The following is an 18180-nucleotide window of genomic DNA, read 5'->3' as shown; positions in this document are numbered from 1 at the left end:
ACAGGCATTTTAAACATAAGCTCCACTGGCTGCTGAGCGTGGGGCACAATATTTGACAGAGTATCCGCTATCCTTACGCTGTGGACACTGACAGCAGAGAAGCGCCCCGCCAATAAGCAGGAGTCCTGCTGTTCCCCAACCGATGAACAGCGATGCGCCGAGCTCCCGCCTCTGTCCGTCGGTCAAAAGGGGGTTGTAGAAGTCCCTGATGATAGTGTTAGCTGACCAGGACACAGGGATCAGGCACAGGATACCTCCAACGATGAAGAGCACGCCCGCAATGATTGCTACCTTGCTCTTGGCCTCTTCATCGTCAATGCAGTTGGTGCACTTTCCCCCTGCGACAGCAAGCAGGATTCCCATGAAGACAACCAAGATCGAGATCACAACCAGGGCACGGGCTGCCTGCAAGTCCTGGGGTAGAGCCAGCATGGAGTCGTAGACCTTGCACTGCATCTGTCCGGTGCTCTGCATCACACAGTTCATCCACAGGCCCTCCCAGAAGGTCTGCGCTGTCACAATGTTGTTTCCAATGAAAGCAGACACCTTCCACATGGGCAAGGCGCAGATGACAATGTCCCCCACAAAGCCAATGGCTGCCAGAAAGATGGCCAAGATCTGAAGCCCTGCAGCTGCCATAATTTGCTCACGTTGTGCAGAAGTGGTGTGACTTAGCTACGCCAGCAACACAATACCGTATGGGCCTAAAAGCCTTGTTTTGTACCTACAGCTTTTATACCCACATGGTCGGCTGTGATTTCTCCTGATTGGTTGTTCCAAATTATTCAAACTCAAAACACCTGTGGTCATTAACTTAGTCCTGTAGTGGCAAACACCAACTTATTTAGAAATAGAAATGAACACATTTTGAAATACTTTTACCAATTTACATTCACGTTTTGTTTATTTATCTGAATTATGATCTATTGTTTATTATTAGTCTCTTCAAATCACAGCCACGCTGTTTCTTCCTTTCTTAAGTGTATGTGTTATTTTAAATATTTTTATTTTCGTAGTGTCTCGTGTTTTTTTCTCTTGATTTATTTAATAACTGATGTCTCATGTATTTCCAAATGTGGCTTTTGTGAATTGGCTCAATTTCAAGTCTGACTTTCATGGGAAGAAATAAAACATTGAGGGATGTATTGTCACATTTATTTTTATTGTCGAGTGCAATATTCTACATTTTGAAGTGTCTCTAAAGACCATGATAAACATGAGATTTCATTGGTGACTGCCTGCTTACCACCTTACTTCATGTTCTGTTACCAGTGCAGCAATCAAGCTGAGTGATTTCACCTGTGCTAATTAGCCAGTGATTCTCAGCTGACCTTATGGGTTTGCTTGTTTTTACTGTTTGGTGAGTTGGTGTGCTTGTGCCAAACATCCATATTAAAATAGTTAAATGAACAAACATGTAAAAATGTGACAAATACTCCCAGAGTGATTCCATGGAGAGTAAATATTAGATAATATTAGAATTTACAATCTTTAGATATAGATCTGTCAAGACAGCAACAGTTACTCACATCACTTCCTCTTTAGTGGTTTTGCCTGCAAAATAAAAGTGTGAGAACGTATTTTGCAGCAATGTCTTATTTTGAGTTTAATTGAGAGCTTTTACTTTGAAAACTTCTGAACAACATTAAAAATAGTCAGTAGCCTGTTTACAAACCTCTGAAAAATCCGTCAGAAAACGTGATTCTCCTCTTCTCCCTGGAGATACTGGGAAAATAAAAGTGTCCGTAGTTTGATGGATGCGGATCAAGCACCGTAACACACACACTGCAGCGCATGCTGTATTGTGAGACAGCAGCTTCATAATCAATTTGTTGCAGAGGGGCGAAAAAAAAATTCTCCCAACAAGGGATCAAACATGCAACCTTCTGGGTGAGAGTCCTACACTTTATCTACAGGGCTAACCAAACACTGTAACAATTAGTTTAAATAGTATTTGTTATATTCTCACCCACCATCTAATGGATTAAAAGATTGCTCCCATGCAAAACTTATTTGCCGACCCCTGCTGTGTCGGAAATCACCACTCATTCACGACTCCCTGTGTAGGGCGTTGTAAAGGACTATATAGTGAGCTCACCCACATAATAAAAACACTGCGGGACACTACTCCAATCATTATTTCGGTGCAGTTAATTACGTCATTGGCATCGGACAATCAGTTGGTGGACTTTTTAAAATCAGCGCAATGCATGATGGTCTATAGGGTTTGGTTAGTGATCATCGGTTGTACACCAGTTTTCAAAATGCATTTTGGGGATACTTTTGAATGGACTATTAAAAAGGTATAATTCTCACTACACATTTGGACAGCACCACAAAATGGTGAACTCACTATATAGTGAGTGATTTCAGACAGTCCATTTTACTGCTTATTCTTTGAACTTACATTTCTAAGGTGATGAGTGTCTACACTGCCAGAATGTTACATGAAAACGAACAGTGACAAAACATGCTCTGTATGTACACTTTCAGCTAGAAACATGGTGGCGTAATATGGTGACATCCATGGGAGGGGGAGGACCCGCAGTTCTGTAGATACAAGTGTCTCATGCTAAGGTAGTAAAAACATAACAGTTCATTATGTAAGGCCTTAATAAGTCACTGAAAACCATTATGATATATTGCATTTCTGTTAAACCCTCAGAAGGTTTATAGACTAACTGTAGTCATTAAGTCAGACCAAGTTTTATTACAGATTCCCCTCCAATAGCCTTTACATTTAAAAATCATAAGTCACAAAATGCTTCATAAATCTAATATACATCTCTGTAGAGTTGTAACTGTAGGGGCAGGGAAGTTAATTTGAGCATGCTGATTTCCTGAACCAGCATAGGGAAAGGAAAGCAAGTGTTTATCTACAGGTCTGAATCCATTGAAAACAGGCTTACTGCATGCATAAGCCTCACATAATCCTGTGAATTTTGAATTGTTAAGTAGGCTAGTTTAAACCCACTAGAGACCCTTAACCATCACTGAAAAAAAAAAAAAAAACCCCACACTCAGATCACTAGGATTTTAAATTTATTAAAAGTCAATAAGACACATTGAAATCACACATTTAAGAGCATTAAGATATAAAAGACTTCAGTCCAGTTTCCTGTTGCAAGAGAAGGATGCACACTAAAAAAAAAAAAAAGACAGGCATTTTAAACATAAGCTCCACTGGCTGCTGAGCGTGGGGCACAATATTTGACAGAGTATCCGCTATCCTTACGCTGTGGACACTGACAGCAGAGAAGCGCCCCGCCAATAAGCAGGAGTCCTGCTGTTCCCCAACCGATGAACAGCGATGCGCCGAGCTCCCGCCTCTGTCCGTCGGTCAAAAGGGGGTTGTAGAAGTCCCTGATGATAGTGTTAGCTGACCAGGACACAGGGATCAGGCACAGGATACCTCCAACGATGAAGAGCACGCCCGCAATGATTGCTACCTTGCTCTTGGCCTCTTCATCGTCAATGCAGTTGGTGCACTTTCCCCCTGCGACAGCAAGCAGGATTCCCATGAAGACAACCAAGATCGAGATCACAACCAGGGCACGGGCTGCCTGCAAGTCCTGGGGTAGAGCCAGCATGGAGTCGTAGACCTTGCACTGCATCTGTCCGGTGCTCTGCATCACACAGTTCATCCACAGGCCCTCCCAGAAGGTCTGCGCTGTCACAATGTTGTTTCCAATGAAAGCAGACACCTTCCACATGGGCAAGGCGCAGATGACAATGTCCCCCACAAAGCCAATGGCTGCCAGAAAGATGGCCAAGATCTGAAGCCCTGCCGCTGCCATAATTTGCTCACGTTGTGCAGAAGTGGTGTGACTTAGCTGCGCCAGCAACACAATACCATATGGGCCTAAAAGCCTTGTTTTGTACCTACAGCTTTTATACCCACATGGTCGGCTGTGATTTCTCCTGATTGGTTGTTCCAAATTATTCAAACTCAAAACACCTGTGGTCATTAACTTAGTCCTGTAGTGGCAAACACCAACTTATTTAGAAATAGAACACATTTTGAAATACCTTTACCAATTTACATTCACGTTTTGTTTATTTATCTGAATTATGATCTATTGTTTATTATTAGTCTCTTCAAATCACAGCCACGCTGTTTCTTCCTTTTTTATGTGTACATGTGTTATTTTAAATATATTGTCTTTATTTAAATTGTGGGGTTTTTTCTTGATTTATTTAATAACTGATGTCTCAGGTACATTTCTAAATGTGGCTTTTGTGAATTGGCTCATTTGCAAGTCTGACTATAATGGGAAGAAATAAAACACTGAGGGATCTATTGTCACATTTATTTTTTGTGCCAAGTGCAACATTCTGCAATATGCACCAACACTACAATTTTTTCCCGTTTTACATTTTGAAGTGTCTCTAAAGACCATGATAAACATGAGATTTCATTGGTGACTGCCTGCTTACCACCTTACTTCATGTTCTGTTACCAGTGCAGCAATCAAGCTGAGTGATTTCACCTGTGCTAATTAGCCAGTGATTCTCAGCTGACCTTATGGGTTTGCTTGTTTTTACCGTTTATTGAGTTGGTGTGCTTGTGCCAAACGTCAAAGTTTTTAAACAAAAAAGAAAGTAAAAATGTGACTAATATTCCCAGAGATATTCAGTGGAGAGTAATATATTGTATAGATGTCAGTCTTTTACCCAATAAAAATAGCACATTAAGTTTTTATGCATTAAGCTTTGAGTTAACTGGGTTCTATAAAACAGAATTAAATGTAACAGTGATGAATTACAGCCTCCACCACATTGGTTCCCAAGCGTTTTTACTCTTGGCTGGCTGCTCCATCAAATGTCCTAAAGTAGTCCTTCATTGACATCTTTAGTTCATCATCACCCAAATGTCCATCCATCCATCGTCAACCGCTTATCCTGTGTACAGGGTCGCGGGGGGCTGGAGCGAATCCCAGCTGACATCGGGTGCAAGGCGGGGTACACCCTGGACAGGTCGCCAGTCCATCGCAGGGCCACATCACCCAAATGTGTTTATTTAAATTAATTTTAAACTGTTTTTTGTTCAACTGGATTTGTTACAATGATTTTTTAATACAAGACACAATGATACTTGATTTGTCAAGGGTTTACCTCTTTCCTTAAAGTAGGTTTAGTCAATTTTCCAATTGTACTACTATGACTTGGTGGAGCTGGTGGTTTCAACCATTTTTAGCTACGTCATTGTACTGGGGATGGTAATGTCAATCTGCTAGTTAGTCCACCACTTTGGTCCAAACAGAAATATCAAATGTTAAATGAATTGTTGTGATGTATTGCAGACATTCATGTTCTCCAGAGGACGAATCCTACTGACTCTGGTGTTCCCCTGACCTTATCTCTTGCAGGTCAAGGTTTTCACTTATGCAGTGAACTATCTCAACATCTAGCAGATGGATTGGCACGATTTTTTGGTACAGATATTCACCATTTCCAGACAATTAATCCCGAAGACTAATTTGACTTTTCCTCTAGCAACACATTTGGACAAATTTTCATTTGTCTGATTCTTTGGTTTGTCACTACATATTTGCTAAACTAATGACATTCACATCAGCCAGTTGTGCTCTGTGTGTAGTGCTAATCATGATATATAGATATTTAACATTATGGTTAACATTAGCATACTAATTGTTATTGTGCAAATGTTAGCACACTGACTTTAGCACTTATCTTAAAACACAGTAAATCCAGCCTCATGTTGCAGACGCTTGGTCTTTGTTCGTGTCTATGAAGATTCTCAGTCATCCTGGTCATAGTTATCCAACGAAGGTTAAAGTCAAGGGCAACTGGACTTGGTTGAAGATACTGGAGGACGTTTTGTCCCTCATCCAAAGGTCTTCTTCAGTTCCGTTGGTCTTTTTTCATGACTTTTCTATTTTATTTTTTTTCTGATCGCTTGTTAATTAGTTTAGACAAACTGTAGCATGTGGTGTTATAAAATTAGCTGGTAGTTTATTGCTTATTGTGACAGTAACTTATATAAGATATCTGTTAAAAAGGCCAACAACACATGGAACCTTCCACCCCCTATCTTCAAGTGGTACTTTCCGTCCTCCTCTTAGAGTGGTATGTTCCGTCTGCCCAGTGCAGTTCACACGATCATGGAGAGTTCTGAGAGTTCCAATTAAGTTACAAAAAGAGTGTTAATCCATTTATTTCCAACTGTTGTGTGCATCCATTGAACTGACCACACACACACACACATCTACCACAATTTGGCAATAAAGCAGTCTTAACTGGAAATTCTGGACTATTTTGTGACTTGACTCAGTAGTGGGTGGTGATTTCCTGAACCCAAGTATTGTGAAAAGCCACCGTCAGCTCATCTCTTTCTTTCAATATTGTTTGGGGATACATCTTTATTTTATTATAATTATGCTCAGTTATAGCCTACTTCAGAAACCATTATTGTTTGATATGTATGGTTTGCAAAAAACTTGAGGACCTTAATGTAGCAACTTATTTTAAATACTGTAGAACATTTAAAGTTAATGTTATCGCAGTACGTCTGTTCCATGACGTTATAGTTTCATGTTTCAACATTTCACACTTACTGTAAGCTTTTGACTGAACCACACTCTTTTCTTTGTTAGAGCTCTGGTGGAGGACCAGAGGGCCTCTTTGTGTGAGAGAAAGACCTCTGAACTCAAAGGCAGCATGATGGATGTTTATATCGGAGCAATAAAGTCAAAGCCCGCCCAAAGGAGGGGCTACTCAGGGCATCTGTGGGTCATATAAAGGTGCCCCACAGTCTAGTTGGCAGCCCACTGAAGTACTGAGACAGAGCAAGAGAGAGAAGGAACACCACCAAACAGCAATGGCATCTTTAGGATTGCAGATTTTGGGCATCGGGCTGGCAGTGCTTGGATGGATTGGAAACATACTGATCTGTATGCTGCCCCTGTGGAAGGTGTCTGCTTTCATTGGGAACAACATCGTGGTGGCTCAGACCATCTGGGAAGGACTGTGGATGACCTGTGTGGTGCAGAGCACGGGTCAGATGCAGTGCAAGGTCTATGACTCCCTGCTGGCTCTGCCTCCGGACCTCCAGGCGGCTCGGGCTATGGTGGTCATCGCCATCCTGTTCTCTCTGTTTGGCTTGCTGCTTTCTGTGGTCGGAGGGAAATGCACCACCTGCATTGGGGATAAGGTGGCAAAAGCCAGAGTGGCCATCTCCGCAGGTGTTTTCTTCATCCTGAGTGGGGCTCTGTGTCTGGTGACTGTGTCTCTGCCTGCTAACACTATCATAAAGGACTTCTACAACCCCATGGTTCCTGATGCGCAGAGGAGGGAGTTGGGTGCATGTTTGTACATGGGCTGGGGAGCATCAGGACTGCTGCTGATCGGTGGTGCTCTTCTCTGCTGTCAGTGCCCGTCAGGAGGAGACCGCTATAATGGAGCAAAGTACTCTGCACCTAAATCTGCAACACCTGGGAAGGAGTTTGTCTGAGTTGCTGTATTACATGAGAAGCAGCGCCCTTTGAGAAGCACTTGACTTTACATACAAACCTGCTTATCTAGTCGTGATTTTCGTTGTGACTAACATTTTTTTTACTAACACACTGCAGCCTTCTGAAATATACAACTCTAAAGTATGTGCCATGTTACAATAATGTAAATGGAGTTAGGATTGCAGTATAATCCATTTTTTCTTTTTTCACATTGTTTTATGTTGTAATTTCAATATTAAATCAGTCTGGCTCAGACTCCTGTGATGTTTTTATATTTCTTTTTGCAACATAAGCACTTCATGTATTTGTCATATGAGACTTATTTTCCATTTTCATTTTGTTTTTTATTCAAACATTAAACAGTATTTGTTGTCAACAACATTTTTTTTAATAGAACAACACACATTTACTGAGCAAAAAGTTGAGATTCTTCCCTTGAGAACTATTATTTTATGCTACATTTCAGAGGGAAATATTTCACTCTTATTACTCAGTTTGACAGCCATAGTTAATAGTTACCTTAAAGATTAAGATTTTATGCACAAAACATGATTTAGGTCAATAGGGTCTACAGATAGAAGGCATAGTATGCTGTACAGACTGTAAACTGGACTATTTAAATTAGTTAAATTTCCACATTATCAGTGTAAGTAATACAATATTATTATAATATAACACTGACTGTTTGGTATACAGAGTACTTTTAAATTTTGTTGATAATACTTCTGTATTTTTACTTGCTTAAAGTGTAACTAAACCCCCAAATTCTGCTAGCTCCCTTCCTCCCAGCATATTTTAAAAATGCAGAGGGCCGCACAGGGCAACCATAGTGTGGCATTATTTGCTGAGTTTAAAATTACAGATATCCGCGCTAGTGATGTCACTAAAAACAACACTCAACTTGTCACACATACTAAATAACAATTGCTGAAATCTGTGATTCACTTTTGACTATTCCAAATAATAGTTGCATATATCTCAACATTATTATGACTAGTCTGGATTGTTGTGCATGACGTTGCTCATGTGAGGTTGAATATTGGCCCAGCAAAGCATTTGAACCTTAGCAAAAGCACTGGCGTTTGCCGTTGTGGATAAGTTAGAAAATCCCATAAAATAGAAAGAACATATCATCAAGGAATTTGTGGCAAATGAGAGCTTTGTTAACTACAGAGTTGTGGTAAAAAATGTTCAACTTTTAACAGAGATGAGAATAAAGCAAACTGGCTCACGTGTAAGCTACTTTCATCATCTGCTCTGGAAAAAATAATGTGGCTCCCGCCTCCCACATCTTGCTGTAGCTTCTGATGAAATAACAGAAATCCTCAACGTCATTTCGCCCAATAAAAACTCAAATTCATGATATCTGTAATTACATTTTGACTATAATGATAATCAAAATTAATTTCAAAATATAAAATATATAAGTTATAACTTAATTCAAAAATGGCCGTGTAGATATCTTAAATTTAGGGGAATTAAATAACTTGAACTGGAATAACAACTAGCCATTATTCAATTGCAGATATCCGCAATGTCTGCAAAGGAATATCTGTAATGAGAAACCCCACACACCAGTAGTTTGAATCTTATTGGTCACAATGTAATTACTGATATCTTTAATTAGAGCTTTGACTAGGCAAAACTGTTCTTGATATCAATCATTAATATACAGTCTAGCTAAAAAATGTTAAATGGGATTGCCATAGTCACCGACCAGAGCGACAGAGACCACTCAGCATAGCAGGAGCTGGTAGTCATAGTTAACCAGTCTTGGGCAGCTGCTGTCAGGCTCTCTGTGTGCGCTCTGGAAACACAGAATCCGCTGGAGATTTGACAGTCACTAAAAGCAAATTCATCCTGGCTTTTAGTTTTTATTTGGTACTTGTGTTGAGCTACCAGCTCAGGCTCTCTGGTGTGTGTGTGTGTGTGTGTGTGTGTGTGTGTGTATCTTTGAATATGCTGGACTGTTCAGAAAATTTGATATATGGCTGTATTGTGAAATCAATTAAAGTGCAAAAATGTGTTTGACTAACAAACTGTCTAAAATAGCAAACTAACCTACAAAATATTGTAAGTATAACCACAACTATGAAATTTACACCAAAATCATCTATGCTAACAGTACAATTTAACAACTCAGTCCATACAATTCATTCAATCCACCCGTCTATATTACTCCTCTCCACAGTCTGCAGGGTTAAGGGGGACATTGGTTTTATATACAGCGTTGGGGATGGCAAATAACCTGCCACCGGATCAGCCAACAGCAAAATTCAATTGCATTATTCAGGTTTCAAGTAGAGTGCAGCTGCTGTGCATATTTATAGCACAATATGTAGAATTCAAGTACTTTGTACTGAAATGTCACGATTTGGACCTGAATCTGTCAACATTACTACTAAATATATTTGTTTTCTGTTGAAATTAGTGGTTTGGGGGTTTACTTCCCCTTTAAGTAAGAAACATTTTTTATGCAATTTTACTTGCTAATTAACTATTTGTACATTGTAGTATTGTCACTTTTTCCTAAGTAAAATATCTTAATACTTCCTCCTCGACTAGCCTGCTCTCATCTGAGTCTCCAAAATGGACAGTGAAAAAGTACTGAGGTCTGTTGTTTTTCTTGTCAGACTAGTTTCAACTGAAAATGTCTGTAAAGAAAAAGAAAACCATTAAAGAGGTTTAGGATATATCAACCTGACAAGACTTGGCAGATGTGCTCTTACTGGCCAAAGTGTAAATATCCATTCTTTGGAAAAAGAAAACAGTTCCTTAGCAACATGAATCCAACCATACACAGGGCACTGTTGTCTCTGGCGGTGACATCCATTTTACTCCAGACAGAAACTGTAAATAATCTTAATACAAGGGCAGTCGGTTACAGCATAGCAAACACCTCAACCAGATACAGTAAATTCTCAGGAGTCTACTCCCCTGAATTCCTGAAAGCCTTATCACAAGTGGTTATTGTAAGTTCAGTTTCAGTTTTATTACAGTGTGTCTCAAGGTGCAGAGTGAACGTGAGAAAGGAAGACGTCAAGAACAGTATGAACAAAGAAGCTTTATTTCTGAGTTTTAAAAGACAATTGAAAGTCCAGCAATGGTAACTATATCATTTTACAGTTGAACAAAAAAAACATGAGCTTTTGAAAAATATTCATTCATCCAAAATGTTTGGTTATCACAACTTCTCTGGGCAGTAGTCTATACAATAATTGATATAAGTAGAGTATTCAGATTTAGTGCATCACAAGTCTCAGTCATCATGAATAAAACAACAACTACTAGTATTATGTTACAGGTTTCAAGTCTTTGGATTTACAATACAGGAAATGTTTATTTTTAGAAAAAGAAGATCTTAGAAAAATATTTCCATGTGAAAACTGACAGGGACACATTTCATCAAGGGTTAAAAAAGTGCAAACACAAGCAAACAAACCACCAGACAATCTACCTCACTGTGCTGTCTTTTGTTAATTTAATTCTCCAAATTATTAATTGAGTTTAAAAAATAATTCAAATTCAGAGGAGTTTTCCCTAATTTACTTCTTGCTTTTGTCAGCCACAATATTTTGAACTTTTTTCAGACTGCAGGCATTTCTGCCTCTGGAGCTGAGGGCCACCCACCCTGAGTCTTGGTTCTCGAGGTTTATGCTGATTAAAAGGGAATTTTTCCTTTCCACTAGCTGTGTTTCCATCAACGTTTTTTTAAGTGCATTTTGAAGCATCGCACTAGAAAATGTTGAGGTGGTTTTTGCCTTTGTCGAAAAAAAGTTAATGTTAATATTAATAAGTTCTGATGTGCAAACTTGGAACTCACGTCTGATCAGCTGTTTCTGCTGTGAGCGTCTTGCTGGATATTCCCATAACGTGCGGAGACATGGCTGGTAGCAATTTGCCCGCTTGAAATACATCCCTGAAGATCTCTCTCTGTTTTTTGAGATCAGTGGCCATTAGTTCTATGCAACTGATTTTGTTTCTGGTTTGGAACCCATACGTCTTGTTTATTACAGCCATTTGTAACGTCAACTACTGACGTAACTACGCTTGCCATAGCCTGGTTTATTCGCTCAAAACCAGCTGATGGAAAGACACACATTTTTTGCATTTCCTTTTTTTATTTCAAAAGTCCGAAAGTCCGCTTAGAATTCACATGACAATTGGATAGAAACATGGCTAATGTCGCTAAGTGCTTGCTCATGATGGGAATTGTTGGGTAATATTATGTAGAGTACGGTCTTGACCTGCTCTATATGACAAGTGCAATGGCAAGTGTGTGAATAGTTATAAATCAGCACTGTATAAATACAGTTGAATTTAATTGCATTTCACTGATTGATGATTGAACATTTTATAATCTTTTGCTGCAGTTCCATCCCAAACACTCATACATAGTCCGCAACAGAAAATGCTCTTGCAGGGGCAAACTTGGCAGCTGTATAGGGTCTACTTTCTTGTGGGGGGCAGTTGTTGCAGAGCAGACCTCCTCCCAGCAGCAGCAGCCCAGCGGAGCTCCAGCCGATGTAAAGTGCAGCCCCGAGCTCCCTCTTCTGAGCCTTGATCATCATGGGGTTATAAAAGTCCAAGATTGTTGTATGAGCTGACCACGAGACTGGGATCATGATCAGCAAGGCAGCTATTATGAAGATCACTCCAGACACGATGCAGGCTTTGGCTTTGGCCACTTCGTCCTCCATGCAGTTAGTGCACTTTCCTCCAACCACAGCCATGAAGACACCAAACACCCCGACGATCACAGAGATGATCACCATGGCCCTGGCGGCCTGCAGTTCTTGAGTGAGAGCTAGCATGGAGTCGTACACCTGACACTGCATCTGGCCTGTGCTCTGGACAACGCAGCTCATCCACAAGCCTTCCCAGATCACCTGGACGGTGAGGATGTTAATCTCGATAAAAGTGGCAACTCTCCACATAGGCAAAGCACAGGCGATGATGGTGCCCATCCAGCCGATGAAGGCGAGCAGCACACCCATGATCTGGAGGCCCTGAGAAGACATGTTGACACTGCTGAAGCCAGAGCACAACTTCTACACAAGAAACCAGGTAAAGGAAAAGGTCACTGTTTTAGTGATGCTCACTAGATTAAAAACAAAGATTAAAAACACAACAGGGGTTCTCATATACTCCACTCCCACACTAGCTTTGCTTGGCTCTGATGCTCTGAGGTCTGAGAAATTATCTACGTCCCATTGTGGTTCAAACTTTCAGGGTGGAGTTTCTGTGCTCCCAGACAAAAGGGAAAACTGAGACCTGATATCTGATATCTCGATCTCTGGTCATTGTTCCCACACATACAAGCTTTATTACCTAAAGTAAGTTTTCAAGACTGGGAACAATGCTCCAGATCCCACCTGCACTGCACACACACAAACACACAGACCCACTCACACAGGTCAAGCCTTGAGCCAACAAAAACTTAAGAGTCTGGGTCAGCTAAAAACACTTATCTGTCCTTTATACACAAAGAAATCATGCAAAGGAACAAACAGATCAATAGTTTGTTCCTAGAATCAGCAGTAGCCCCGCCTTGTCGCAAGTTCCTGTTTTACTGGAACTGACCCCAGGCTCCTGTTTCTAAAGAACAGACAGTTAGGGCAAGGTGTAGGGAACAATTTCTGCTGTCTGGCACTTTTAACATATAGCAAGGGAGTGTAAGACAAGGTCAGCAGTTTAAAACACATTTTCCATTGCAAATTACAATTCAAGCTGATAAACCTGTCTATCTAAGACATGCAGTGTTGTATTATAGGAACTATTAGCATGTTCAATTAAGTGTCTTTAATAATAGTAAAAGATCAAAGCAAAGGGATATGAATATTTCCTGGCATTTTAATATTTAATCTCTTAACAGATGAAAAACTGGTTCTGTAAGTCCATATAAAGTACCGACACCTTTGACTGTAGGCTCACAGTTTGAACAAAGACCAGTTTTATTTCTGCCACACCTAAACCTGATCTACTGGAAAGTCACACAATACATTCTTCTCAAATGCTGTGGAAAGGATCCTTGTTTTGACTGTAATGCAGCGGTGACATTTACACATCACTAAATGTGTAAAAAGTACAATAATAATAACAGTATAATAAGTATAATAAGTTAATTTGAATAATATGTTGATTTCTCCCTTTTGAAAACCACTGAATGAATCATGCTGAACACAGCTGCTGTGTGAAAATAAAAAGCAAGCACAAGTCATCTCGTATTTGTATTCAAATGTTTATTTACAGTAAAACACATAGTTCATAATATCAACCCACAACATTTTCAGCAGTAGAATATTTAGACAACTTACGATAAAACATATACAGGAAACTTTGTTAACATATAAAGTTGAATGTCCTGTTTTGGGCGTGGCACCTTTCATGCTATTTATTCCCTCTCCTGAGGAGTAAAACTCAGGAATATGTTTTGGTCAACTAACATCTTCAAATATCAACATTCACAACCCAGTAGCACCAGTGCACCTGTCCCAGTAAACATTGTTTTGTGGACGCTATTATCTGAGTCCTGGATCTGTTTCAGACATGTTATTTCCCGGACCTTGGTGCTGAGACATCAGATCTGGCAGCTTTGTACTTTGCAGTGTAGGCGCTTTCATCCTTAGGGGGGCAGCTGCAGCAAAGCATCCCCCCTCCGATTAGCATCAAAGCAGCCGCCCCCCAACCAATGTAAAGCGCAGCACCCAGCTCTCTCTTCTGTGCAGCGTTAAGCAGCGGGTTGTAGAAGTCTTGGATGACGGTGTTGGCTGTCCAGCAGACAGGGACGAGGCAGAGGACCCCAGCTATGATGAACATAACTCCAGAGCAAACGCCCACCTTGGCCTTGGACGTCTCATCCTCCACACAGTTGGTGCATTTCCCCCCAGCTACAGACAGCAGGATAGCCAGAATGCCCACCACAATAGAAATGATGGTCAGGGCCCGGGCAGCCTGGAGGTCAGAGCTGAGGGCCAGCATGGAGTCGTAGATCTTACACTGCATTTGGCCTGTGCTCTGGACCACACAGTTCATCCAAATACCTTCCCAGATGGTCTGCGCGGTTACAATGTTGCTCCCAATAAAAGCAGTGACCTTCCACATGGGAAGTGCGCACACAAGGATGACTCCAATCCAGCCCAGCATCCCCAGGGCAGAACCCAGAATTTGTAACCCAGCAGACACCATCGTGGACAGCCAAATTCTTCTTCAAAACTTTGTCCTCTTTTCAAACGTGATTTGAATGTTCTCTCTGTATAATGTAATTCCTCTCTTGCAGTGCCTGTGTGTTGTTAATTTCCTTCTGTGATGGAGGCAAGTCCTCTGTCAGGTGAGTGCTGAATGGGAGAGTATTGGGAGGAGACCAGGTACATAAGATCTCTTCTCTGAAAAAGGAGGGGCCTAGGACGAAAACTGCTCACCGTCATTAGTCTTTGTTCTTCTGGTCCATCCCCAAACTCCACAAACCCATAACCTGTTTACCCTCCTCCAACCATCCGTTTAACAAGGAAACCATGTGAGACTGCTTTGCATGTAACACCACATGCATGATAAAACACTCAATACAATATAAGGATCTTATTCAAGAAAAGGTGATAGTAACAGAAAATGTTTTTGCACACCTTTCTTTTCCTCTTCCCCATCTCCAGTTGGAGTAACATCCTGAGTGAGCGATGACTCAGCCTGTTTTGCATGACAGTACCTCAAACAGGAACTTCACTCTGACCAAATATGGTCTTGTGTTCAGTGACTTTGATGTATGACACCCAAACTATGGATGACAAGCCACTGCAGTCAAAATAGACATCCAAAATGTCCTCACGCAACTGTTTAAATTCTTTGCCAAAGACGAACCCAAGCGTGGATGGGCTTAGCCCACAAAGCACTTTGGTTAAAGTTTGGTAAAGATTGTGGTTCCAAATAAATGTTAACGTTCTTCTGTTACACTATCAGTGAAGAGTCATCATAATAGCTTTTTCAACTGCGCTGGTTAAATTTACACAGTGCCCTGGGCACTGGAGTTATTTTAGCCATGGTAGCAACTTGTCCCCAAAGATAGTCCCGCCCTAAAGCATACTCTATACTTTATGGTCTATTTTCCTCTAAATTGGACCATCATTTACTAAATTAACATCATGCTGTATTAAAGAAGATATGAAACTAGCGATTGAGACCATTAAGTGTAAAGGAAAGTGCTTGCTGAAGTAATAAATCCAGTGAGAAATAGGGTCATTTTACCAGTATTTCTAATTGAACCAGACTTCTTTTTGCAACCCGAGGAATCACCCCCTGCCGGCTGTTCAATAGAATGCAGGTTTAAGGGACTTTCGCGTTGGCCTCAATTTTCAGAGGTTCCCACTTGTCCACAAGCCAGGTAGTTAAGGTAGCCAAATATCTAATCAACCTAATCAACTCGTCTTTCTCTCTCCTCTGACTCAGCCTAGCTGCCCTGCTTGTTCAGTTTGCTTGAGATTGTATTCCTAAAAAATGGCAGCTTTTTACTTGAAAATGAGACTGGAAACCAAACTCCAAAATAAATCACAATCTTTCCACCTCTCTTGAAACTGACCTTCAGGTTAACCTTTCTTTGAGGTTTAGAAGGGGACATGTAAGTTTCAGGTACAGTAAATCAAAGTGCTGTTGATCACAGCTTGTGTTCATTTTGCACAACTTGTTAAAAGTTTAATTTGAAGAGCATTTTTATGCTCTGACCTGATAACAGTAACAGACTGGACAAACTAAAATATCATTTTGTAGGCCAGATGTAATTCTAAGAATGTGAAATTGTCTTGTAGGCTGAATCTGGACCCTGGTAGTTTGAAACCCCTGATCTATAGTCACATTTCACTTTTTGCTGTCTTTCATTAATTTCATCTACACACACACAAACTAATCTCAAGAACATGATAAATGACAGCTTCAAAGAAATAAACAGTTTGTTGAGGCGGTAAACTATACTGGAAAAAAGAGCACATTGAAGAAGTTTGCCCTCAGAGCTTTCTGCCAGAAAGCCTAACTACTTAGTTAGGTTTAGGCATCAAAACTAATAATATAATAAAACTTAAAGTTAAATTCACCTCAGGACACCATCTTAAACAACAGAAAATATATTTAATTATCTAATTCAGTCTCATAGAAGATCCTATACTGTCACTTTGTAATTCCGGTTCATAATTAAATTAATAACTATAACAAAATTACTGTTAATACATTATTAGATAGTGGGTCAAAGGATTTGGAGTTCTACACAGAAGAGGCGATATATTAATTCGTATGCAACATTAAAGAGAAACCAGCATGAATATACACACAAGCATTTATTTAATCAGATAAACCAAGGAAGAAATAAACACGATTAAACTAACTAAAAAGCACTGAACTAGAGAACAAAAAGATGCGTGTGTGTGTGTGTGTGTGTGTGTGTGTGTGTGTGTGTGTGTGTCTTTGTCTCTTTGTTCTGAACAGCTGTGGTTACATTATAATCTCACGTTAACAATAAAACCTCATCAAAAAAACACATCAGTGTACTTTGACTAAAAGCTATACACAGTGCTGTGCTTAGCCAAGTAATATTACAGTTATGTGCAAACTATGTGAAGCTCTAAAGTGCCCAGTTACATTACCAGTCTATAACGGAAGAAAGTTGTTTTAACGTGCTAGTTGTTAGCTGGCAGGTCCATTGTGGATTCAGCCAGGCGGGGAAGAATTGTGGTTAGCCAGCAGTTAACTTAAGCAGGACTTACTCCTGCTTGCTGCTGGAAAATCGGAGAGTTCAGTTCCCAGCAGGCCACGCTGGAAGACCGCTGGCTTTTGTCCAGTCATGTCAAGAGGAGTGGAGAAGAGAGAGCAAGCAGACATTGCTCTCCGGTTTTGTGAATGAGGTGACGTCTTAAGTCACTGACCAACTGTAGCTGCAAGCTGGGTCCATGGGTTGACTTTACACACTTTACAAGTGTGACTTTCCGGGACACTGAGTTTTATTGACTCGCATGATAAATGTTCAGTTAAGATCACAAATTAACAACACTATCTGTGATGTCCCTGCTCCCAACAATAATAATCCAACAATTTCCACCTCTAACACCCCTCCAAATCATTTTTGATCAGTGTGTTTATTTTTCTGTGTAAAGAACAGAATCATTTATTTGTTTCAGTGTAGCTGTTTTCAGTTTTATAGCAGTTCATCTTCATCTTCTTCTTCTCAGAATTAATGCAGATTGGTATACACCAGTACACGTGTACAATGGGTAAAAAATCTCGCCCACTCTTGTCACATACTGTACATGCAATTAACATATTTTAATAAGGAGAGACACAACAAGGCTTGCTACACAGGACGATCCACCCACAAGAACTCAAACACACCAACATGTCATGAAGGTTACACTGCCTGAGGTTAGATAACCAGAGTCCATGAAATGCTGTGCACTCTCTGGTGAAGTGTGTCTTTAGTTATTTGTTATTTAAGAAATATAATTTTCCAAAAGAAGAAATAGGATTTATTGGAAACAAAATAATTAAATAAAAAATGGAGAGGCCGTGGGGTGAGGTTGAGGTTGGCTTTGAGCTCTGTTATGTTCAGTCTGTGTGTGTTCTGTGAATCAGACTGAAAGCTGATTGTAGTGTAGACAAGGTTTTTTGTTCAGAGGATCACAGGAAAATAGCTTGTTTTTGATATTTATGTGAACTTGATGTGGGCAGAAGG

The 18180-nt window shown here is 40.3% G+C and overlaps 4 protein-coding genes across 7 annotated transcripts in view; 1 reads left to right on the top strand and 3 right to left on the bottom strand.

Moving 5' to 3' along the window:
• LOC123963475 (claudin-like protein ZF-A89) overlaps positions 1 to 3842 on the bottom strand; it is a 4701-nt gene extending 859 nt beyond the window's left edge. Inside the window, exon 1 of one of the 4 annotated variants that reach the window (XM_046040363.1) lies at positions 3790 to 3842. In XM_046040363.1, the coding sequence (XP_045896319.1) occupies positions 3790 to 3797 (8 nt within the window). In that variant the 5' untranslated portion in view covers positions 3798 to 3842. Of the gene's footprint in view, positions 714 to 3789 lie in introns of those variants that run through there. The other 3 variants (XM_046040365.1, XM_046040367.1, XM_046040364.1) reach the window with 3 other exon arrangements.
• On the bottom strand, positions 3026 to 3865 carry LOC123963476 (claudin-like protein ZF-A89). Its single transcript, XM_046040368.1, has one exon. The coding sequence runs from the start codon at positions 3795 to 3797 to the stop codon at positions 3168 to 3170; it is 630 nt and encodes a 209-aa protein (XP_045896324.1). The 5' UTR covers positions 3798 to 3865; the 3' UTR covers positions 3026 to 3167.
• Positions 3866 to 6835: 2970 nt separating this feature from the next.
• On the top strand, positions 6836 to 7628 carry LOC123963919 (claudin-4-like). The gene has a single exon (XM_046041029.1). It carries the CDS (start codon positions 6842 to 6844, stop codon positions 7472 to 7474), a length of 633 nt encoding a protein of 210 aa, XP_045896985.1. The 5' UTR covers positions 6836 to 6841; the 3' UTR covers positions 7475 to 7628.
• Positions 7629 to 11863: 4235 nt separating this feature from the next.
• LOC123963471 (claudin-4-like) lies at positions 11864 to 14788 on the bottom strand. Its single transcript, XM_046040360.1, has 2 exons — positions 14188 to 14788; positions 11864 to 12506 (listed from the first exon to the last, which is right to left on the bottom strand). Exons 1-2 carry the CDS (start codon positions 14661 to 14663, stop codon positions 11864 to 11866), a joined length of 1119 nt encoding a protein of 372 aa, XP_045896316.1. The 5' UTR covers positions 14664 to 14788.
• Between the last annotated feature and the right edge of the window lie 3392 nt (positions 14789 to 18180).

This window comes from Micropterus dolomieu, linkage group LG23 (assembly GCF_021292245.1).
Source record: "Micropterus dolomieu isolate WLL.071019.BEF.003 ecotype Adirondacks linkage group LG23, ASM2129224v1, whole genome shotgun sequence".
Taxonomy (NCBI): domain Eukaryota; kingdom Metazoa; phylum Chordata; class Actinopteri; order Centrarchiformes; family Centrarchidae; genus Micropterus; species Micropterus dolomieu.
Note: the sequence above shows the minus strand (reverse complement) of the source record. Positions and strands in the feature narration are given on the sequence as shown.

Bases quoted from the DNA above. Each gene is read 5' to 3' on its own strand.
- LOC123963476 (XM_046040368.1), bottom strand. From the start codon at position 3,797: ATGGCAGCGGCAGGGCTTCAGATCTTGGCCATCTTTCTGGCAGCCATT.
- LOC123963919 (XM_046041029.1), top strand. From the start codon at position 6,842: ATGGCATCTTTAGGATTGCAGATTTTGGGCATCGGGCTGGCAGTGCTT.
- LOC123963471 (XM_046040360.1), bottom strand. From the start codon at position 14,663: ATGGTGTCTGCTGGGTTACAAATTCTGGGTTCTGCCCTGGGGATGCTG. The intron at 12,507-14,187 runs GCTGGGTGCTGC...CTCTGGCTTCAG, and splicing joins AACGCTGCACAGAAGAGAGA to CAGTGTCAACATGTCTTCTC.